Below are 25,166 nucleotides of genomic sequence, written 5' to 3'. Positions count from 1 at the left end.
ATGTACGTACTAATTGTTATAAATTACTATGATTGTACATTGCACATTTAGATGGAGACATAATGTAAAGATCTTTACTCCTTGTGTGCAGGAAGGATGTAAGTAATAAAGTCAATTCAAATTCAAACGGTGATGCAGCCAGTTAGAATGCTCTCCACGGTACATCTGTAGAAATTTGCCACTGTCTTGGGTGACATATCAAATCTCCTCAAACGCCTAATGAAATATAACCACAGTCATGCCTTCTTGGATAGGTTCGTAAAAAAAAACTTTTGGCACATTGGCCTTCATAAAACCAAGTATGAGCACAGGAACTGGGATGTTATGTCAAAGTTATACAAGATGTTGGTGTTGCTTAATTTGGAGTATTGTTGCCGTTTTGGTTACCCACCTACAGGAAAGATGTCAATAAGATTGAAAGAATACAAAGAAAATTTACAAGGATTTTGCCAGGACTGAAGGACCTGAGTTACAAAGAAAGACTGAATAGGTTAGAACTTTATTCCCTAGAACATAGAATAGGGGAGATATAATAGAGGTATACAAAATTATGAGGGGTATAGATAGGATAAATGCAAGCAGGTTTTTCCCACTGAGATTGGTGAGACTAGGACTAGAGGTCACAGATTAAAGGTAAAAGGATTAAGCGGAACATGAGTGAGAACTTCTTCACTCAGAGGGTCGTGAATGTGGAATAAACTGCCAGCAAAAGAGGTAGATATGGATTAGATTTCAACATTTAAGAGACAATTGGATAGGTACATGGACGGGAGGGGTATGGAGAGCTATGGTCCGAGTGCAGGTCGATGGCACTCGGCAGACTGATAGTTCAGCAGTGACAGATGGGCTGAAGGGCCTGTTTATGTACTGTAGTGTTCTATGACTCTAATGAATTTTATTCATCTGGCTTCCATCATAAATTTGAATTTTTCTTTCATTTTTCTCTCTGAGACTATTGGACTGGACTAATATTCCACTGACATGCATTTAAGGAATGTTACAGTAAACTGTTTAAACAGAAATTGTCAGCCAACATCTGCAAAAAAAAGGACACCGTTCCATTGTCATAGTAAACTGTCTAGAACAGAGAACATAGAACAGTATAGCACAGTACAGCTCTTCAGCCCACAGTGTTGTGCTGACTTTTAACCTATTCCAAGATGAAACTAATGCTTCCCTCCCACAAAGCCCTCATTTTTTCCCTTTCATCCATGTTCCTATCTAAGATTCCCTTAAAGTCCGTCTACCACCACCCCTAGCAGCACGTTCCACACACCCAGCACTCTGAGTAAAAAGAACTCCACCTCTTACATCCCCCCCCCACCTTTCTCCAATTACTTTAAAATTATACCCCCTCATATTAAATATATCCACCCTGAGAAACAGGCACCAGTTGTCCACTCTGTCTATGCCTCTTATATACCTCTATCAAAATCACCTCTCATCCACCATTGCTGCAGAGAAAAGATCTTTCCTCACAAGACATGCTCTCTAATTCAGGCAGCATCCTTGTATATCTCCATTGCACCCCCTCTAAAGATTCCACATCCTTCCTATTTTGAGGTGACTGGAACTGAACACTATACCAAGTGTGGTCTAACCAAGTTTTGTATAGCTGCAACATTACCATATAACTCTTGAAGTCAATCCCTTAACGAAGCCCCTTTCACTCTCACACATGCAAAACACTCATCTCATCCCATCCTTCTGCCACCCCACCAGGGATCGGGTTATCTTGTCCTCACCTACCACCCCACCAGCCTCCATGTCCAGCACATAATTTTCTGTAACTTCAGCCATCTCCGACGGGATCCCACCACCAAGTACATCAAGACTCCCTTGTCCATTTGTCCCATCCCACTGATCTCCCTCTGGCGCTCATCTTTGCAAGCAGAACAAGTGCTACAGCTGCCCCTACTCCTCTTCCCTCGCTACCAGAGCCCCAAACAGTCCTTCCAGGTGAGGCGACACTTCACATGTTAGTTTGCTGGGATCATCTACTGTGCTCCCGGTGTGGCCTCCTGTATATCGGTGAGACCAACATAGATTGGGAGACTGCTCCGTTGAGCATCTATGCTCCATCCACAGAAAACGTGGGATCTTCCAGTGGCCACCCATTTTAATCCACTTCCCATTCTCATATGTCAATTTGTGGCCTCCTCTACTGTCGCGATGAGGTCACACTCCGGTTGGAGGAGCAACACCTTATAGTCCATCTGGGTAGCCTCCAACCTGATGGAATGAATATCGATTTCTCGCACTTCCAGTAATGACCCCCATCCCTTTTCACCATTCCCCATTCCCTGTTCACCCTCTCACCTTATCACTTTACCTGCCCATCAGCTCCCTCTGGTGCTCCTCCTCCTTTTCTTTCTTCCATGGCTTTCTATCCTCTCCTATCAGATTCCCCCTTCTCCAGCCCTGCATGTTTTTCACCAATCAACTTCCCAGCTCTTTACTTCACCCCTCCTCTCTCTCCTGGTTTCACCCATCACCTTGTGTTTCTTCCTCCCCTCGCCCCACCTTCTAACTCTGACTCATCATCTTTTTTTCTCCAGCCCTGATGAAGGGCTTTGGCCCGAAATGTCGACTGTACTCTTTACCATAGATGCTGCCTGGCCTGCTGATACCTCCAGCAATTTGTGAGTGTTGCTCGGATTTCCAGCGTCTGCAGAATTTCTTGTTTGTGATTGGACTATTAACACGTGCGGTAACTTTGAGGAATTTATGGACGTAAACCCTCAAGATCCCTCTGATCCTCTGTACTACTAAGAATTCTGATATTAACCCTGTACACTGCCTTCGTTTCACCTTCTAAAGTGCATCAACTTACACTTCTCTGAATTGATCTCCACTAGTCACTTCTTATCCCAGCTCTGCACCCTATCGATGTCCCATGGAAAAACTACAACGATCACCTATGCTACCCACATCACTACCCATATTTATGTCATCTGAAAACTTAATCCACTCTTGCACGTCATCACCCTATTCATCGCAAAGAGCAGGGACCCAAAACAGATTGCTGCAGAACATGACTAGTCACCAACCTCCACGCAGAATAGCTCCACCTACTACCACCCTCTGCCACTTGTGGGCAAGCTAATTCTAAATCCATGAAGCCAAGTTTCCTGGATTCCATGCCACCCAACTTTCTGACTAAGCCTACCACAGAGAACCTTGTCAAATACCTTGCTAAAATCAATCCACTGCCTATTTTCATCAATTTGTTGTGTCACTTCCTGGAAGAATTTAATCAGGCTTGTGAGGCTGACTATCTCTAAACAGACTTTGCTTCTTGAAAAGCTTGTAAATCCTGTCCTCTCCAGTAATTTGTCCACCACTGATGTCAGACTCACTGGTTTATAATTCTCAGTATTACCCCCATTACCTTTCTTGAAGAAAAGAATAACACTTGTCAACCTCTAATTTTCTGGCACTACTGCTGTGGTCAGTGAGGAGACACAGGTCATCACCAAAGGTGCTTCCTCCAAGTAAGTCCCTGATTCTCCAGCATCTGGCTCCATGGTCTAATAAATCCTAACGTTTTCCAGTACACCCTCTTTCTTAACATAGACATATTAGCCTGTTCTACACTGTCCTCACAAACATCAAGGTCCCTCTCACTGGTGAATATTGAAGCAAAGCATTCATTAAGGACCCCCTAACACTTCCAAATCCAGCTGTATTTTTCATCTTCTATCCCTTATTTGTCCTCCCATCATTCTTGTCCTTTGGGGTTTTTCTTAATCCTACTTGCTGAAGGCTTTTCATGTCCCCTTCTAGCTCTCCTAAGTTCGTTCCTAAGCTCCCTTTGAGCTGTCTTATAACTCTCAAGAGTCCAGTCTGATCCTTGTTTCCCAACCTCCTTTCTTCCTCTTGATTCAATGTTTCACATCTTGTCAATAATTGTTCCATCACCCTCACATCCTTTCCCTGCCTCAATGGGACAACCTATTCAGAACCCCATGCAAATGCTCCCTAAACAATCTCCACATTTCCCTGGGTAAATCTGTATCCAATTTACACCACAACGTTCCTGCATAATTCATCCTCCCCAATTAAACACTTTTCTAGTCTGCTCTTATTCCTGTCCAAGGCTATGGTTCAGGTCAGGGACTTGGGGGCACTGTTCCTAAAATGCTCACCCACTTGGACAACTTTCACCTGACCCATTTCATTGTATAGTACTAGGTCCATGAGTCCTCTTCTAGTTGCCTTGACCACGTATTGTGTCCTTCTTGAACACACTTATCAAATTCTGTCCCTCTAAATCTTTTGCACAAAGGAGCTATCAATCAATATTAGGGAAGTTGAAGTCACCCATGACAACAACCCCTTTCAAATGCTGCCTCCTGATCTGCTCCTCAGCATCTGTTATTATGGGGGGGGGGGGGGTCTATAGAGAATACTCTCAACAGTGAATGCTCCCTTCCTGTTTCTGATTGCCACCCACACCAATTCAGTAGACGATCCCTCCACAATGTCCTCCCTTTTCTGACAGTTGCGATATTATTCCTGATTAACAATGGCACTCACCCCCAGATCTTTCAACACCCTCCAAATCCTTTTTGAGGCATCTAAATTCCACAACATCCAGCAGCCCTTTCTGCCCTTTTGACAGCCAAGTCTCTGTAATGGCCACAATGTCGTAGTTCCACATACTGACCCATGGTCTAATTTCATCAGCCTTGTTCCTGATACTTCTCACATTAAAGTAGACACATTTCAACCCATCCAGCTGAGTGCATTTATGCTATTATCCACTGTCTATCCTTCCTCACAGTCTCTCTACACACTGTATTTATCTTTACTTCAACTGCTCCATCCTCCGACCAATCTCTGATTCCAGCCCCTTGCCAGCCCAGTTTAAGCCCTCCCCAACAGTTTAATTATCATAGAAACTGAAAGAAAATTCAACAAATGGAACTGAAATACAATCAAGGTTACATATAATTTCATTTTAAAATACACTGTTATGGAAATCAGCAATAAACACTGCCTTGGCTTGCAATTTCACATGCTAAAATATATAATGTGTTTTGTTTGAAAAATTTGATGGCTGTTTAAGCATTTACTATGGGAAAGCAGTAAAGGAAAAGAATATGATAGGTTGGCAAACAGTTTTACAATGCTACAATCCTTAAAATGTAGCATCATTTAATGTTTACAGTGTCCATAATACCCAATGACTCTATCCACCATGCATTAAGAACTCTGTGCTTTCAGGCAGGTACCCAACACGTGCATAGGGCAACCCTCTGTAGAACCTTAACTGCTTGTCACTGAAAGCAGATGCTGCAGCTGCTTTGCTAGGATTTAAAGGTGCTGTTACTGCATATTGAATCCTCTTTTCTACCATCTAATCTGAGAAATTTCATTTCCATCCCTCCTGTAAGAAACATAGAAAACCTACAGCACAATAACAGGCCCTTCGGCCCACATAGCTGTGCCGAACATGTCCTTACCTTAGAAATTACCTAGGCTTCCCCATGGCCCTCTATTTTTCTGAGCTCCATGTACCTCTGCAAGAGTCTCTTAAAAGACCCTATCGTTTCCTCCACCTCCACTGTCACCGGCAGCCCATTCCACACACTCACCACTCTCTGCGTAAAAAACTTACCCCGACATCTCCTCTGTATTTACTTCCAAGCACTTTAAAACTGTACCCTCTTGTGCTAGCCATTTCAGCCCTGAGTCTTGGTAAAATTTTAAAGATAACAAAGCTAATAAGAGGTTGAAAGCTTCTATCAAAATTAACGATCTATGACTCCATAACACTAGTTCATGCAAATCAAAAATGGCTTGAGGACAATGCATAGAGAAAAATTACTGGAGTATTGATGGATAGGAGTAAAGTTATCACCATTCCCATGCAGAATTCTTATAATTTACCAAGCATTGTCATGCTGTTCTCTTTCAATGGCATTTAAACTTTTAGCAATCAGAAAGTGTTATTAATCTTCTTTAATACCAATGACTACAAATTCAAAACAGACTCAAATGAATCACCTTTCCAGCGGCCAAAACCACAAAGTTTAAAAGTAGTTATTTAATTTAATCAGAATAATTACTCTTACTTTAAACACACATTAAAAAGTAACAAAAGTTCATTTCTTATTTTGTTATGAACAAAATCCCTTGCACAATACGCTGCCATGCAATATGGCTGCTAACCAGGAAAATTAATTCAAACACAAGTCCACTTTAGTCTTATCCATCACTCCTTCCTTCACAAAGGAACTTCATTACTGATTTTCCAAAAGATGACATTGTTTTCCAGATTTCAGAGCCGATTTTCATGATGACTTACCCACAGGTAATATGTAAACTGTAACGCAAAAATAGCTATTCCTTCGTTGTCAAACGAGCCTGCTACGGATCGAGATATATAGCCTGGCACTATGGCGATGAAACAGGCAGCAAGCAGTCCAGCTCCCTGGTTCCATAATTCTTTAGTGAGGAGAAAAGTTGATATTGCTGTAAGACCACTGAACACAGGCGCTAGAAAGACGCAGACATCCCGTATGTGGACCGTTATATGAAGTGTATTTAAAATCCAATGAATGCAGCCTGCTGTGACCATCAAACCAGGATACACCTGCATGGGTGAGAAAAAAAATGTCAATAACTACATGAAGATATTTTTAAAATTAAAATATTATGTAGGCACTTAATTTTAAGCCAGTATTTAAAATGGCGTTACAAAGCCAAATAATCTAAGTTTTAATTTTACAGCACAGTTCACATTATGAATATGGCTTAGATAATATACAGAATTTGATCATTTCATGCTGATCCTGGGTACAGAGCTTTGTCTTGATAAAACTGTCACTAATTTAAATAGTGTTTAACATTGGTGACACCCAAAGACAGGTACAACATATTACATTTTAAACAAATCATTTAAAAAATATAAACTAAAACAAGTTAATAAAGTTAACTAAAATAATTGCTGTAATATAAACGTGTGCTCAACATCCCCCTCAAAAGAATCGATGGGATTTTAGTTTCTGTGTCTTGTCTGATTTGGCTAAGGGCCCAACTGCTGATTCTCCAGCATGACTGCTCCCTGCCAGTTATATCCACCTGGAGTAATTCAGTAATTCTTTGATTTCCACATTTCAGTCTGTCCTGAACTTGCTGCACTTAAAACAAATGAATGCCAGTGATTTTGTTTGAAATTGCCAGCCACAGTCAACATGATTCAGCACAATAAAATGTTTATTCAATTATGAAGAACTACAACGTGGAATAGGCCATTCAAGCTGCACCCCCAATTTAACCCTAGCCTAATCACGGGACAATCTACAATGACCAATAACCTACAAGCTGATACGTCTATAGACTGTGGGAGGAAACTGGAGGACCCGGAGAAAACCCATGCATTCTATTTGGAGGACATACAAACTTCTTACAAATGACACCAGAATTGAACTCTGAACTCTGACGCTCGGAGCTGTAAATAGCGTCGCGCTAACCTCTACTCTACCACGGCAGAAGTTTACCAAAGGTTTGGCCAGAGAAGCACATTTGAAATGAGTCTGAATACTAGAAAATGAAAATTTACGTAAAGAGTTTCAGAAAAGGAACTCGAGGGAAAGATGAGCATCCACTAATGTAGCTGAAGGAAGGCAGTAATTTCGTGGAATAATTTACTTTCTCGTATTAATTCAGAAACTTAAATAGCCCATTTGAGTATGTCAACACAACAAAAGTACTATGCAAAGCGATTATCACTTTCTTATTGCACAACTGTTAACAAACTCATTTCCATCTCTCTCCATGTAGACTTATCTCAAAATACATATACACCATGACTCATATTTATCACAGACATCAATAAGATTCTTAAAAACCACCAGGCCTGTGAAAAACCTTCACAACTAACTGGTCTAACTGTAGCACAACATTCATCTGTGACTGTTTCAACTATCGACCCATCCTTCAGAAAATAGAGATGTGATTTCTCTGCAGTTACAGCCCCTCTCAAGTCTTGAGAATCCTTTAGCGTGCCATTCATTCAGTTGCACAATTCATTACTTTATACAGCGATAGGAGCTTCCGGCCCTTTGAGCTACCCCCTGACAAACCAGATGAACCCTCACCCAATCAGGGGACAATTTACTATGACTAATTAACTGCTCCACAGTCTTTGGACTGTAGGAGGAAACCGGAGTGCCCAGAGGAAACCCATGCATTCCATGGGAAGGTCGTACAGACATCATCGGAATTTAACTCCAAACTCTGGGGTGCCCTGAGCTGTTACAGTGTCATGTTAACCACTACGCTACCGTGGCACACCTTACTACAGTTCTTTTAAAACATCAGATTCAACGACAAATCTTACACCATTTCTAGAAGCTCCACACATGGGAAACACATCACCAACACACCACGACTAGTACTCATTACAAAATGCTGACACATAAAGGGCAGTCAAATAAGTATTTAACAGGCTCACTCTATTACCCTCTGCAGACATTACCATTGCCAAAGGAATGCTGTCTCTTACCAGATACACCACTGTCTTCTTTTTACAGAGACACTCGAATATATATCTTTTAATCCCATTTTTAACTTTTATATTTAAATGCACGTGATGTTTGTGTCTTGGTAAGGAAAAGGTTTGCCTCTTAACAATGTGAAAATATTTAAACCAAAGGGTCAGACATCTTTAAAGACCTTCGGCAGTTCAAATATGTGTATAAAAACATCCAACTCTCTTTTCAAAGGCACTTTCAACAATGCCCTCAATTTGCATATTGTTAAACAATTCAAAGTATCAAGTATTGTCAAAAAAAAAGCCGTGACTGAGTTCTGAGAACACAGCACAACAAAACATCTGAAAGCAAATGACAAAACATGTTGCATGTTGCTTGGCTCCCAGCTGCCGCTTTATGCTGTGTAGCATATATGGGGTACAGTCTCCAGGCAGACCCACCATGTTACAGGATACAGTTGAACCCATTAATTAAACAAAGTTATGTAATTTGACCACCTTTGCAGGGAATTACTGAATTAAAGATGCTGGCCTATCACAAGAGAGGATGGAAGGAACTAAATAAATAAACTGATATGCCTAATACTACAGCTTCAAAACAGGATCAGAGACCCATGGGTTGACTGCTTTACTGTTCAGGCATTTAGTGGAATGAAAAAACAACAACTTTTAAACAAAACTTAAATACTTGAACTCACTTACTGTGTTCCTCGCATGTATATTTATTTTTATAAAGCTAATCTACACACCTACTCATTCAATCATGAAGATATGGTACAACAGGCATCAGAGATCTATTTGTACAAAAAATTGATATTCCAACCTAGCCAATGTCAAAGTCGCCTAAGCCATCTTTTTTAACAAGAAAGCAATTTGTGATCTGATTAACAAAAAAGATTTAAATTCCTGATGATCATTGCCAAATGAGCGAAATACATGTTAGTAGGGAAGTGGTGTTGGGTAAATTGAAGGGATTAAAGGCAGATAAATCCCCAGGGCCAGATGGTCTGCATCCCAGAGTGCTTAAGAAAGTAGTCCAAGAAATAGTGGATGCATTAGTGATAATTTTTCAAAACTCGTTAGATTCTGGACTAGTTCCTGAGGATTGGAGGGTGGTTAATGTAACTCCACTTTTTAAAAAAGGAGGGAAAGAGAAACCGGGGAATTATAGACCGGTTAGCCTAACGTCGGTGGTGGGGAAACTCCTGGAGTCAGTTATCAAAGATGTGATAACAGCACATTTGGAAAGCGGTGAAATCATCGGACAAAGTCAGCATGGATTTGTGAAAGGAAAATCATGTCTGACGAATCTCATAGAATTTTTTGAGGATGTAACTAGTAGAGTGGATAGGGGAGAACCAGTGGATGTGGTATATTTGGATTTTCAAAAGGCTTTTGACAAGGTCCCACACAGGAGATTAGTGTGCAAACTTAAAGCACATGGTATTGGGGGTAAGGAATTGATGTGGATAGAGAATTGGTTAGCAGACAGGAAGCAAAGAGTGGGAATAAACGGGACCTTTTCAGAATGGCAGGCGGTGACTAGTGGGGTACCGCAAGGCTCAGTGCTGGGACCCCAGTTGTTTACAATATATATTAATGACTTGGATGAGGGAATTAAATGCAGCATCTCCAAGTTTGCAGATGATACGAAGCTGGGCGGCAGTGTTAGCTGTGAGGAGGATGCTAAGATAGGTTGGGTGAGTGGGCAAATTCATGGCAGATGCAATTTAGTGTGGATAAATGTGAAGTTATCCACTTTGGTGGCAAAAATAGGAAAACAGATTATTATCTGAATGGTGGCCGATTAGGAAAAGGGGAGGTGCAACGAGACCTGGGTGTCATTATACACCAGTCATTGAAAGTGGGCATGCAGGTACAGCAGGCGGTGAAAAAGGCGAATGGTATGCTGGCATTTATAGCGAGAGGATTCGAGTACAGGAGCAGGGAGGTACTACTGCAGTTGTACAAGGCCTTGCTGAGACCACACCTGGAGTATTGTGGGTAGTTTTGGTCCCCTAATCTGAGGAAGGATATCCTTGCCATAGAGTGTGTACAGAGAAGGTTCACCAGATTGATTCCTGGGATGGCAGGACTTTCATATGAAGAAAGACTGGATGAACTGGGTTTGTACTCGTTGGAATTTAGAAGATTGAGGGGGGATCTGATTGAAACGTATAAAATCCTAAAGGGATTGGACAGGCTAGATGCAGGAAGATTATTCCCGATGTTGGGGAAGTCCAGAATGAGGGGTCACAGTTTGAGGATAAAGGGGAAGCCTTTTAGGACCGAGATTAGGAAAAACTTCTTCACACAGAGAGTGGTGAATCTGTGGAATTCTCTGCCACAGGAAACAGTTGAGGCCAGTTCATTGGCTATATTTAAGAGGGAGTTAGATATGGCCCTTGTGGCTACGGGGATCAGGGGGTATGGAGGGAAGGCTGGTGCAGGGTTCTGAGTTGGATGATCAGCCATGATCATAATAAATGGCGGTGCAGGCTCGAAGGGCCGAATGGCCTACTCCTGCACCTATTTTCTATGCTTCTATGTTTCAAACACAAACAAGAGAATATCTGCGGATGCTGGAAATCCAAGCCACACACAGAAAATGCTGGAGGAACTCAGCAGGCCAGGCAGCATCTATGGAAAACAGTACAGTCGACATCTCAGGCTGAGACATTTCAACAGGACTCCCGCTGAAGGGTCTCAGCCTGAAACATAAACTGTACTCTTTCCCATAGATGCTGTCTGGCCTACTGAGTTCCTCCAGCATTTTGTGTGATCAATGCTGAACACTTGAATAGACTGTTGGAACTAGCAGTGTTGCCAGAACTGGTAACACGATAGCTTAACATTGTAAGGAATTCCTCTTCTGTGGTTGTTTATTGCAAATAACTCCAAAGCTCGAGGCCATCCAAAAATCTACTTCTCATCTTCAATGTGCAAAATCCCCTTCACAAATTACCACGGATCCTACATTTGAATTTCCCTCCACATTCCCACACTGACCTACCTGTCGTGTTATTTTCAGTGTGCAGGTGAGGGACAGCACCTCATATTTCACCTGGGTATTCTACCACTGGCTGGTGTAAACATTAAATCTTCCCATTTCAGGTAAGTGCCCCCTCCATCCATTTTTTTCCTCTACCTATGATCTAACTAGTTCACCCTACACCTAACATGGCACCCAGTTACCCAATTTCCTTCGCTCTTTCACCCACATCATGCTGCCCATCACTACAGGGTGGGAGGGTGTAATTCCCCCATATTGTTCCCATCTGCCCACCCCAACTTTCTTTCTGATTGGATTCCATCATCTGAAGTCCTTTGTTGTCTTCACCCATCACCTCCCAATCTCTGTTATTACTTATACTCTTCACTCTGCCATTTGCTTATCACTCTTCCTCACTTGGATCCACATATTGTTGGCAAGCTCTGGCTCCTCCTCCTTCCCTCCACTTTTTATATATTGGCCATTTCCCATCCACCTTTCAGCACAGATGAAGGGCCAAATCATCAACAATTCATTTCCTTGCCTGACCAGCTGAGTTCCTCCAGCATTTTGTTTGTTGAATACTTCACTGGTTCCTGATTAAGCAATGTCTTAATTTTAAATATTTGCATCCTGGTTTTCCAAATGCGCCAAGATCCGATCATCTCCGTCACTAAATCTCTTCCAGCCCTAAATCCAGCTTCCCCAATTCTGAAATACCAGCACTTCAATTCTGCTGTATTGGGCACCTTCTTCCAGTATCGGCATTGATTCTTTTTGCAAATTTCTACAGATGTATGGTGGACAGCATTCTAACTGATTGCATCACTGCCTGGTGTGAAGGCTCCAATGCGCAGGATCAAAAGAGGCTACAGAATATTGTAGACTCAGCCAGCTCCACAGGCACATCCCTCACCACCATCAAGGACATCTTGAAGAGGTCATGTCTCAAGAAGGTGGCATCCATCATTAAGCACCCTCACCGTTCAGGATATACTCTCTTCACATTACTAAGGAAGCTGGAAAACCCACCTCAATGTTTTAGAAACAACTTCTCCTCCTCCATCAGATTTCTAAATAGTCCATATTACCTCATTATTTCTCTTCTGCACTATTTATTTTTGTTACTTATAGTAATTTTTCTGTAATTTTCTGCACTGCTACTGCAAAATAACAAACGTCACAATATGTGTCAGTAAAGAAGTCATCATTCTAATTCATGGGAGTGAGCAAGAGTTTACATCATGGGCAAGTCCTTACAAGTGCAATTACAGTAATTCTCAATCTTGTACCCACATCTGGAGGAATGGGGTTGGAAACATCAGTTGCTATTGATCATAACAAAATAGAATTTAATATAGGGATAAAAGTGGCTTAATTCAATCCAAGATCAGGCTCTTAAATCTAAACAAAGCAAATTACAAATGAGTAAAGCTGGATACGGTAGACTGGGAAACTAATCAAATAGGTCTGAAAGTAGGTAAATAATGACTAATATTTAAAGAATAAATGCACATTTTACAAAAACAAATCAATTTAAGCGCAAAAATCCAACAGGCAAAGTGGTCTAGCCATGGCTATGACCTCAGGGTAATGATAGCATTAGGACAAAGGAGAAGGTTTATAATTTGGCAGGACAGCAGTTAGGATAAATTTTAGAATTCAGCACCGGGGCATGAATGAGGAAGGAGAAAGTAAAATACCCAAGTAATCTACTGAGAAATATATAAAAAGGTTGTAGTAGCCTATATACACACAAAGTTAATGAGTCCCTTACAGACTGAAACAGGAAAAATATAAATACCTCATATCTTTTTTCACAGAAGACAACGCTATAAATACAGCAGAAATAACAGAGAACATGGAGCTACACAGTAAGTGTTCGAGAAATTAACGGGCACTGAACACCAATAAATCTCCTGGTCCTGCTGACCCGCATCCTAAAGTTTTGAAAGAGGTAGCAATGGATGTGGTGAATACACTAGTTGTCATCTTCCAAACTTCCATAGATTCTATGATGGCTTTTCACAGGTTAAAAAGAATATAGTCTTTAACTCCATTATCTGAAAGCAAGGTGGTGAACGATAATGAGGAACGAAAGAGAAGCTTGGTAGGAAAACAATGGTAAGGTAAACAATTGAATTTATTATTAAATGGTAAAAGATTACGTGGAAAACGGCACATTACTGGGCAGTCAGCACAGATTCACGAAAGCCAAAATAGTTGATGTGATCTATTTCTTTCAGAAGCTCTTCAATAAAGATGCCAAAATTAGAGTGTAAGGATTTGACAGTAATATACAGATATTGATTGAGCAGCGGTTAATGGAGCAAAAAAAAGTAGGAATAAATAGGTCATTTTATATTGGGAGACAAAATTCGGCTAATCCAACATTCAACTGCTGGAAATCCTGATGGGTTTGGCATCTAGCTCATTCAATAGACAAGCTCAAACATACAAGGTGAAACTTGCAAGCTGAAGGTCACCAGAAAAATGTGCTTTTGCATTAATAACATCCAATAGTCAAGAATATCTGCTAGTTCAGCACCAAAGTCCCAAGGAATTAGAATCAGGTTTATTATCACTGACAGACCTACATATAGTGAAATTTGTTGTTTTATGGCAGCATTAAAGTGCAAGCCACAGAAAAGCTACAAGTTACAATAAAGAAATAGTGCAAAAGTGGAATAGTGAGGTAGAATTCATGCTCCGGTTAGAAATCTGATAGCAGAGGGGAAGAAGTTGTTCTTAAAATGTTGAGTGCAGGTCTTCAGCTTCCTTTACCTTATTTGAGATTTACTGTAGTGGGTGCTACATAGATCAGTGTTCAGTCTCCAGCTATTCATAACCTAGAGCAATAATTTTAAAGTTAACATATTCAAATTTGGCTAAATATATTTAAGATACAGTTAGATAGATTTTTACATAGCAGGGAAATTAAGGGTTATGGGGAAAAGGCAGGTAGATGGAGCTGAGTTATGGACAAATCAGCCATGATCTTATTGAATGGCGAGGCCAGCTCGTTGGGCCAGATGGGCTACTCCTGCTCCTATTTCGTATATTCTTATGTTCTTACTTGTTGACGATACAAAACTAGGTGCCAGTGAGATCTGTGGGATACTCACACAGGAACTTCAAGTAGTAAGCAGACCAAGTAAACAGGCAATGACATGGCAAATAGAATATACTGCAGCAAAAAAAAAGATCCACTATAAGAACGATAATATCTAAGTGCTGCTGTTTAGGAGGACCTTGATATCCTTCTGTATAATTGAATCACTAAAAGTTAACATCTAAGAACTGCTTGCATTTAGGAAAGCACACAAGGTGATTTGACTGTACAAGTAAAGACACCACTGCAATTATTTGGGATGATGACATCACATCTAGCATATAATGAACAAGTTTGGGTTTCCTACCTAAAGTAGAGCACATACAACTGTATGAAGCCCCTTGAAAACAATCACTGTTCAAGTAAACTGTTAATTTAGATTAAGAAACATGTCAGTCAACACGCAATGGGAAGCATTTAAGGGATTCTCTTAGAATACGCATAATAAATAGTTTCCAATATGATAGAAAAAGGATCCATCAATCATAAATTAAATTAAAAAGAGTATCAAACGTAATAAAAGATGTGGCCGATCAGATGATGGAAATCATAATAAAAACAAAAATTCTCTAAAAGATTAGTAAACTCGCAAAATGTAGAGCATAAGATAATGCTCACCAGAAGTACATAAAACAAATAGAATCTCAAAGACAGCGACGGGCCAGGCTGTCGATACCACCCCACCAGGCCAAGAAAAGACCGGACCTGGGTCTTGGTACGGGGCCTGCGGCTGTTCAGAATGGCCTCAACTTTATCCACCTGAGGCCGGACTTCTCCTCTCCCCAACTGATACCCCAGGTACTGGGTTTCCTGCCTGGCCCACTCACATTTCTGCAGGTTGAGTGTAAGTCCTGCCGCATTGATTGCACCTAGGACTCGACGAAGGTGCTCCAGATGTTCCTCCCAGGTCAGGCTAAAAATGACCATATCATCCAAACAGGCAGCGCTGCAGTCCTCACAACCTTGCAGCACTCTGCCCTTTGGCTTACATGGTGCCCCAGCCACATTCCAGAGGCTTATGGACAGAGTGCTGCAAGGTTGAGGACTGCAGCACCTGTGAGGAGTGTGAAAGTGCTTTCCAGGGCCTGAAGGAGAAATTATGCTCTTCCCCTGTGTTGCAGAGTCCTGACTTTGAATGCCGCCTCCTGGTACAGGTGGATGCCTCAGGTGTAGGCATCGGGGCAGTACTGGCTCAAGGAGAGCCTGGTGAGGAACGTCCTGTGTTACATCTCAGCAGGAAACTTCTGCCCCGTGAAACCCGGTACTCCACAATCGAGAAGGAGTGTCTGGCAATCAAGTGGGCGTTGGACAGCCTCAGGTACTACCTTCTTGGGAGTGAGTTTGACCTCCAGACAGACCACAGAGCCCTGACCTGGATCCAGACAATGAAGGACCGGAATACCAGGGTGACTGGGTGGTACCTGGAACTTCAACCTTTCAGGTTCTGTGTGCGGCACAAAGCAGGCAAGGAGAACATCACAGTGACTTCCTGCCAAGACTGCCAAACATTGTCACTGCAGGAGAGGAGGGTGGTAATGTGACGAAGGCTCGCCACTGACTACGGCCGGAACATGGCGCACTTAGTAAAACACTCATCCCCAGCAGTAACAGTGACTGGGTCTGAACCAGAGCTGCTGCATGAAGCTGTCTCATAGAGGCAGCAGCAACCTGCACAGCTGTGCTGATGGTGGAGGATACCATCTTTAATTGGATAATTAAGTTAATTAGCTTTTGGTTGGTCTAGGGGGAGGGGCTTAGCAGTTATAAGCCTCAGGTTACCAAGGCTTTGGGGTTAGTTTTCTTTTGTGTTTAGTCTGAGGGTGGCTATATATATATATATTGTTTTGTCCAGTTTTTGTCTTGTTTTGAGGTAAATAAAAGCACCTCAATCTAGTTTTGTGACTCAAGCCATCTTGTTATTTTTCTTAAACAATTGACCCACAGTTTTTTGTGACAAAGACACTTTATAAAATGAAAACAGTTAACAAAGTGAGAGTTGGTCCTACAAAAAGAGTACGTGGAATTAACAATAGGAAACAACTAAACAGGTGTCTTACATCAGTCATCAAAGAGGCTACAAGTAATAATCCATAAATTATTAGGAAGTGAAGAAGCAAAAAAAAAGTTACAGGGAAGTGGTACTAAGTAACTTGCTGTTGATAAAGCAAAACTGGTGGTGGCAAATATTTAGGTTTACAAAAGGCACTGAAATAGCACTGCACAAAAAGGTCATTGCAGAAGATAAAATCTCAGTGCAAGAGACTCCATGGCTTTCTGTCATCTCCTATTAGACTCCCCTGTCTCCAGCCCTGTATCTCTTTCACCAATCAACTTCCCAGCTCTTTACTTCACTCCTCCCCGTCCTGGTTTCACCTATCACCTTGTCCCCCCGCCCCCAACCTTTCTAGCTCCAACTCATCTTTTTCCCCCCAGTCCTGCTGAAGGGTCTCGGACAGAAATATCAACTGTTTACTCTTTTCCATAGATGCTGCCTGTCCTGCTGAGTTCCTCCAGCATTTTGTGTGTGTTGCTCTGGGACAAAGAGAATGTGTAAACACCACATAGAGAGTGCCAGAAGTCAGTATTGAATCAGGGTTGCTGATGAAGTGAGGCAGCAATTTTGCTAGCTGTGTCACTATGCTCTTGATGCATGGTGAAGGTCATATCTATATGTGCTTTTAGATAGGCAGCATCCTCTTTGTAGCTCAGAAAGCAGCTCTTCAATTGAGAGAGAAATTGATACTTTGACTTTCCTTAATGATTAAGAGCAGAGAAATCCCTCTACTTAGTTTAGTTTCCTTTCTCGAAGATGCTTTAAATATGGTGTCACCAAGATTCCCTATCATGTTCTTCAGTTTCCATCCTTGGGAGATGAGACTCTAAACGTGACTGCAGCTCTTCTCACCAAGTTTTAGAACTTCAGCAGAGCAATATCTTTCCCTCGAAGAGCAAATCTTGAACTTTTAAACTTTGGGGCATGGAATGGCAAATCCCCACAATGTCCCTTCAAATCAGGGTTCAAATCAAATCCCTACAGATGTCAGGAAAGTCAGTTTACTTTTTACAAGATTTTTTAATCTAGTTTCATCTAGGTAACCTTGATTGATTTTCTCCCCTGTCCTGCCCCTTCAAATCTTCCTCCTGGTCTTCCCCTCCACCTCCAGGCAGAGACCTTTTTCCACAGCCAATGGGTCCTACTGCTCTTCTTCCATCACTACTCCCAACCCATCCCTGGTCTCTCCTTCATTCCTCTGAGCACCCATCTTCCCCCACTCCACTTTCCCTGAGCACCCCAACATTCCTTTCTCCTCTGATCTCTCCAAACCTCTACCTCTCCTGACCCTAGCTCCAAACCTGCCATGTCTTCAACATCTCCTATGACCCTCCCCTCTCTGAGGCAGAAAGTTCTTTCCTCAGCAAGGGCCTTAATTTTGTCCCTTTGTGGCCATACCTCATTGAGTTCTGTATCTGCCATGATGTCAAGCTCTTCTTCCATTGCCCAGATCTCTGAGCCTACTTCTTTAACAAAGATTTCCCACTCTATACCGGTAACTCCTTCTCCAGTCTTCAACCCTCCTCCTTTTTTGGGTACTCCAGCCCTGGCCTTATGCCTACTCTCAATCTTTTCATCTCTAACTGACAACACTATGTCAGATGTCTTGACTTCACCATTCCTCTCGCCTACTCTAACCCTAACCCCTCAGAACACACTGCTCTCCACACCAATCCCAACTTCACCATCAAACCCACAGAGATGTTGCTGTAGTCTCAAGCACTGACCTCTATCTTCCTGAGGCCAGATGGTAGCTCTTTGACACCTCTTCTTACTTACCACTTGCAAAGACTCCCACTTAGGAGCACCAAGCCATTTTCTTCCTCTTTATTACCATAGACCCTGGTGATCTCCCATCCATTTCAGCTCTTTCCACTTTCTCCAAACTAAAGGTGTAGTCATGCGTAACAGCATGGGCCCCAGCTATGCCTGCTTTTCATTGGCTTCCTGGAACAGTCAGTGTTCTAACCCTACACCAGTAATGCTCTCCGGTTCACTGACGACTGCATTGGTTCTGTTTCTTGCACCAGTGATGAGCTTATCAATTTCATTAACCTTTTTCTCCAACTTACATCTTGCCTTCAAATTTACTTGGTCCATCTCTGACACTTCTCTCCTCTTTCTTGATTTCTCTCTCTCTCTTTCTCTCTCTGTCTCTGGAGATAGACAATCCACTGATATCTTTTACAAGCTTATTAACTCTCACAATTATCTTGATTGTACCTCTTCCCATCCTGTCACTTATAAAAACACTATTCCCTTTTCTCAGGACAAGGTTTTCCATTCTAGAACATCTGAGATGTCCCCTCTCCCCACCCCCAACATATCTAACAGGATCCTACCACTAAGCACATCTTTCCCTCAACAACCCCCACCCCCAAGCTTTCTGAATGGATAATTTTCTATGTAACTCCTTTGTCTCGCCCCACTGATTTCCCTCCTGGCACTTATCACTGCAAGTGCCACAGCTGGCCCTATACCTCCTCCCTCACTGCCATTTACAGACCCAAACAGTCCTTCCAGATGAGGCAACACTTCACCTGCAAGTCAGTCGGGATCATATATCATATCCGGTGCTTCTGATGTGGCCTCTACATTTGTGAAACCCGGCGCAGAATGGGGGACCGTTTCATCGAGCACCTTTGCTCTGTTCACCGCAAAAGGTAGAATATCCATGGTCCACTGTCCTCTCCTATCACATTCCTTCTTCAGCCCTTTATCTCTTATCACCTCCCAGCTTCTTCGTACATCCCCCCTCCCCCCATTCACCTGCCAGCTTGTACTCCTTCCCCGCCCCCTTTATTCTGCCTTCTTCCCCCTTCCTTTCCAATCCCGATGAAGGGTCTTGGACCCAAACGTTAACTGCTTATTCCCTTCCGTACATGCTGCCTGGCTTGCTGAGTTCCTCCAGCATTTTATGTGTGTTGCTCCTATTTTTACTCCCTTTCCCAATCCCTTCATCCTCTAACTTAAAATAAAATGAGTTATGAATTACTGTACAGTTGGCCCTCCTTATCCGCGAGGGATTAGTTCCGGGACCCCTCGCAGATACCAAAAAATATGAATGCTCAAGTCCCTTATTCAACCTGTCTCAATGCAGTGGACCTTAGGACCCAGCGGAACCCCGAACCTTATTTAACCCGCCTCAGTGCGGTGGGCATTAGGACCCAGCGGCGGAGCTCTGAATCCGCCGTATTTCTGTTCACGAAAATAATCACGATCACAACTTAAAATAAAGTGGAAATAATAAAGCGATCAGAAAGAGGTGAAACGCCATCGGTCATTGGAAAAGCGTTAGGCTACAGTCGGTCAACGATCCAAACAATTTTATAGGATAAAATGAGAAAGGCCCTGCCCGATTAAAGTTACAATTATTACTAAGCAACGCAGTGGTTTAATTATTGGGTTCTGGGGTTTGGGTTTTTGATCCTCCACATCAACCCGGCATGGATGGAGAGCGCTCGGGAGCACTCTGTCATTGGATCAAACTCAGGAACTTCCATTCCAGAGCCCGGCACTAAAACATACGTTTCTTAAGTGTTTTATATGCATGGAAAGGTAAAATATATACTATATACTAAGACAAACGTTTGACTAATGCTAAATAATACCGGATGTACCTATTCTGACTTACTTAGTAAGAGAACGACTGGCAACACACACCAAAGTTGCTGGTGAACACAGCAGGCCGGGCAGCATCTCTAGGAAGAGGTGCAGTCGACGGTTCAGGCCAAGACCCTTCGTCAGTCCTGACTTGAGTCCTGACGAAGGGTCTCGGCCTGAAACGTCGACTGTACCTCTTCCTACAGATGCTGCCTGGCCTGTTGCGTTCACCAGCAACTTTGATGTGTGTTGCTTGAATTTCCAGCATCTGCAGAATTCCTGTTGTTTGAAGAGAACTACTGGGTTTTCTTTTCAATCCCGATCCACGATAACCTACGCACATCCTCCCGTATACTTTAAATCATCTTTAGATTATTTATAATACCTAATACAGTGTAAATGCTATGTAAAACAGTTGGTATACTGCTTTGTTTAGGGAAAAATGATAAGAAAAAAAAGTCTGTACATGCTCGAACAGCAAGTGCTGGAAGAGCACTTCCGGCTTTTCTCGCTTCAGTTTTCAGTTTGAGGAGACTGAATCACATTTAGAATCTTCCCATTGGTTGATCCGAAGTCTAGGATAGACACTTGGAATATTAAATAAGGATTACATTTTTGCCATGTCCTACTTGACCACCTTGTTGGGCGAGGCAACATTAAAGAGTGGCTCTATGATTCTTGAGAATGTTGATATCCCATAAGTTACAATTTCATGAATGACGGCTGGATGGAGGAGGAATAAACATCAGACATGTACTCATGCATCTGACATCTCTAACAAATAAAAATTGAAGTATGAATGGTGATCCTGGTGAAAAGGGGTGGACCTCAGATTGCTGTTCAAAGCATGCAAGAAGGCTTTGAGATGAGGAAAAAGACCTGTCAAGATAACTGCCCTAATTACGCCTTCAGCTGCTTTACACTCTGTACTTTGCCTGCCTCCGTTTCCATACTAGCCATTTCTAAAAGGTTTTAATCTCTTCCTGATCCCTGCTACAAAATTCCTGTTATGACACCCTTCACTACAGACCTGCCAACTGCCAGTAAAAATGCATTCAAAGGAAGCTCAACTCTCCAATGAAAATGCTACACACTACATGCAGTTGCTGAAAATCTGCACTACAACGGTTCATTTCATTGTCAAAGTATGCATGCACAAGTCTGATATTCGTAACTACATATAATAATCACAAGGCTTATGCAGCTTTATGGAACACTCCCAAAGATGGCAAAGGATTTACTTATGCTGGTGGTAAGAACCCACCGACTGTAGGAATTATCACATGCTGTTAAAAAATGTCACTGAACAAAGTCATTCAGTACTGGTTATTTTCTGGTACAATTTCATTCTACACAACCAAGCATGCTGACTGAAAGCATTTTTAATTGTCAATATCTGTAAAATGCTCCATTCTTACCGTTCCTCCAACTATTCTTCCTAGAGGGTACCATGCCCTTTCGTCAAACCAATTTAGAAAATCATAGAATCCATGGGACGCAAGATAATGTGTAGAACGGTAATTAAACCTGAAAAACAAAAATTATTAAACAATAAGTCAATAATCCTTTCCATGGTGACTCATCTGGAAATTCAATGCCTATAGGTGCAATTGCATATTTTATAATCATTTAAATATCTGGCCAAACCACAAGATATTCACCAAAGAGATCAAAATGTACACATTTCTGTCCTACTATAATCCTAAATCATATCGCAAGTGCTGTTCAAAGGTTATTGAGATGTTTAACAAAGTAATGAAAGAAAATATCAGTCTTTTCCCCCCAATAAATTCTGGATTGCATGATGTCACTGTGGGAGAGCTGAACTTTTATCAGTCAACAACAGTGCACAAAATAATTCACCCAATGCCTCAGTGAAATACTGCTGGATTTGTTTTTACATTAAAGGTATTTTAATGAGAAAGTTGCTGAATATGATGGTCAATCTTCTTGGCCCACTCTCGCACCCAATCTACACTATTCTTCATAATGTCCAATAAATAAAAATGGTCAGCTCTAATTTGCAAAGGGTAAGAAACACGAAATATACTTTACAATGTGAAGGCCCAACTGTAGGACCCGAGGCATCAATTATTTCTTTTTTTTCAGCCTGTTCCTTTACCACAAATACACCACAACAGCATAAACTGGAGATATGATCACAATGTGCTAATTCAGCAAAACTATGATAGATGAAATAAGGGCCAGGGGGATTTTATTCACAGATATTCAAGGTTTTCTTTAACAACTAAGCAGAATGGGGGGTGTGAAGCCATTTTTTAAAAAATTTCAACAATCTAGGTACAAATCCTATGTTACCAGTGCTCCTTGCATACTAAAAACTCTACAAGCTGTTGCACAGGCTAGATGCCTCAGTCAAATGGAGCTCAGAGTATCAAGGCCGTGGTAAGCAAGCGCACCAAGCATGTACAACTGCACTTGCACTGATACTCCATGAAGCCAAGTGGAGAGAGGATCATCTGTAGATTTGAAAGTAGTAACATGAGATTTCTTATTCCCCTTTTATCATCTCACATCTTCTATTGTTTCTGTAAGAAACATCCAGGTTACAAATTACAAGTTATAAAATTAATAAGATTCAATGACTGTAACTAATTTGAATGTTATGGTGACTAAGCCTATGATCAATATAATCTATAATTGACCTGACTGCCATTAGCAAGTAATGACCAATCATACTTTATATAGTGAAATTTCTGCATATTAGTCCATGCAATATCCAATGGTTCCCAACTGTGCTTACTGTGTGTGGAATGGTGAGAAAGATCTTCAGTTCACTCAGATCAATGGTTTGGTCTTTTTTCTAATGCAAGATAAAACTGTGAAAATAAAATCACTGGAGCATATGTCCAAAACTTTCTTCTCTTGGTTTTCTGTTTCACACCTTTATTCCCTCAAGGCTCATATTTTTCTTGCATCATTAACACAAATACCAATCTATCAAAAACACCAATGGTGTACAAAATTTTGTACACACAAAGTTTTGCTTGGCCACCATCCTTACAATGCAGTATTTAAGAGCCAATCTCTTCATAATCTTGCCTTAAACTTGTTTTCAGAGTCTACTCTAGTTCTGCAGATCTCCACTAATTTTTCTCCCTATAAAACTCCACTTCTTCATTTGGAGGAAAAAAATCAAGAACCTGGATATCAATAAAGAAAATTGCGAATTCTGTAACTCCAACAAAGGGTGTTCAATCTGAAACATCTCTGTACCCGTTTTTCTTTCCATAGATGCTGCCTGACTGTCTGAGCATATTAATCATTTTCTGTTTTTAAATCAAGAACTTATTGGCATCCACATCCAAACTATCTTATCTCACCACTTCCATGCATTTAAAACTCTAAAATGGGAAAAGCACAGGGCGAAAGGCCATTACTCAAGTGCTTCAAGGGTGTAAGATCAAGTGTTCAAATTACTCACAAAAGATGCAAAATATTGACAGTAATACCAAGCTGTCTTAAGTTTAAAATATCAAATGGATTTTTTTTAAAAAAGCTATTTTCCCCTTATGCCATAGTAATGGACATACTGGCAAAGGTATTGCAAGATTAAATAAAAATAATTAAACTAAGAAATCACTAAAATAAAGACATTTGCAAAATGAGAACAATGTCTCAATTAAATACCACAAAGCTATTAAATAGTTAAGAGTTCAGCTTCCCTGTTCACAAAGATACAACATTCCTATTGTTACCAGTCTGAGTGATGCAACTTTATACATTACACTTAATATTTCAGTGTGTAAATTATCTTCCAAATCATAAAAGACACAAATGAAGAACATCATTTTCTTGCCTGGGTGCAACTCCACCTACATTCCAGTAGCTCTATTTCATTCAGAATAGAGCAAACTGCCTGTATACCATACCGTCCACCACTTTAAGCATTTATCCTCCATTACTAGTGTGCTATTAGTGCAGCATTTATCATGTAAAATATGCAATGCAGCAACTCACAGACGTCTGCAGATGCAATCCCCAAGAAATCAAAAACCTCACTGATGAAGAGAACGAGGGCAACAGATACATGGAAATGGCAATATCTGCAAATTTCCTTCCTCATCACACACCACCCTAACTTGGAAATACATCACTGCCCTTTCATAATTGATAGGACAAATCCATGCAAGACCTTCTCCTGAGGGTACTACATGAATATTTGCAATACATATTTACTATAGCAGTTCAAAGTCAGGCAAATCCCCTTCAGGGCACTTAGAGATGAACAATAAATGTTGGCTTTGCAGGCAACATCTGCATACAATGATGGAATAAATATATTCCATTTGATATTCTTTTGTGATCAGTGTTATAGCACAGCAATTAGCATTAACACTTTACAAAGCCATTGACACATATTCAATTTCCTGTTATCTAAAAGGAGCTGTATGTACCTCCCACATCCCAAAGATGTAAGGGTTAGTCCATTAATTTGTCACAGGGGTGTAGTCGGCCCTCCTTATCTGCGGGGGATTGGTTCCGGGAACCCCCGCAGATACCAAAAAACGCGGATGCTCAAGTCCCTTATCTAACATGTATCAGTGCAGTGGACTTTAGGACCCAGCGGAGCCCTGGACCTTATTTAACCTGTCTCAGTGCGGTGGACTTTAGGACCCGATGGCGCTCAGGACCCACCACCGCGGCACGGAAAACGATCACGATTGAAAATAAAGAGGAAATAATAAAGCGAATGGAACGAGGTGAAACGCCATCGGTCATTGGAAAAGCGTTAGGCAACAGTCGGTCAACGATCGGAACAAATTTAAAGGATAAAGTGAGAATAATGGAGCATGCAAAAGGCCCTGTCCCGATGAAAGCTACAATTATTAGTAAACAACGCAGTGGTTTAATTATTGAAATACATACATTCCTTAACTGT

The 25,166-nt window shown here is 41.4% G+C and overlaps 1 protein-coding gene across 1 annotated transcript in view; it reads right to left on the bottom strand.

Moving 5' to 3' along the window:
• stt3b (STT3 oligosaccharyltransferase complex catalytic subunit B) overlaps positions 1-25,166 on the bottom strand; it is a 103,351-nt gene that overhangs the window by 55,126 nt on the left and 23,059 nt on the right. Inside the window, exons 2-3 of the mRNA XM_072283532.1 lie at positions 21,682-21,790; positions 6,314-6,601 (exon numbers count right to left, since the gene is read on the bottom strand). Of these exons, the coding sequence (XP_072139633.1) occupies positions 6,314-6,601; positions 21,682-21,790 (397 nt within the window). The remainder of the gene's footprint in view (positions 1-6,313; positions 6,602-21,681; positions 21,791-25,166) is intronic.

Source organism: Mobula birostris, chromosome 19 (assembly GCF_030028105.1).
Source record: "Mobula birostris isolate sMobBir1 chromosome 19, sMobBir1.hap1, whole genome shotgun sequence".
Lineage (NCBI taxonomy): Eukaryota > Metazoa > Chordata > Chondrichthyes > Myliobatiformes > Myliobatidae > Mobula > Mobula birostris.
Note: the sequence above shows the minus strand (reverse complement) of the source record. Positions and strands in the feature narration are given on the sequence as shown.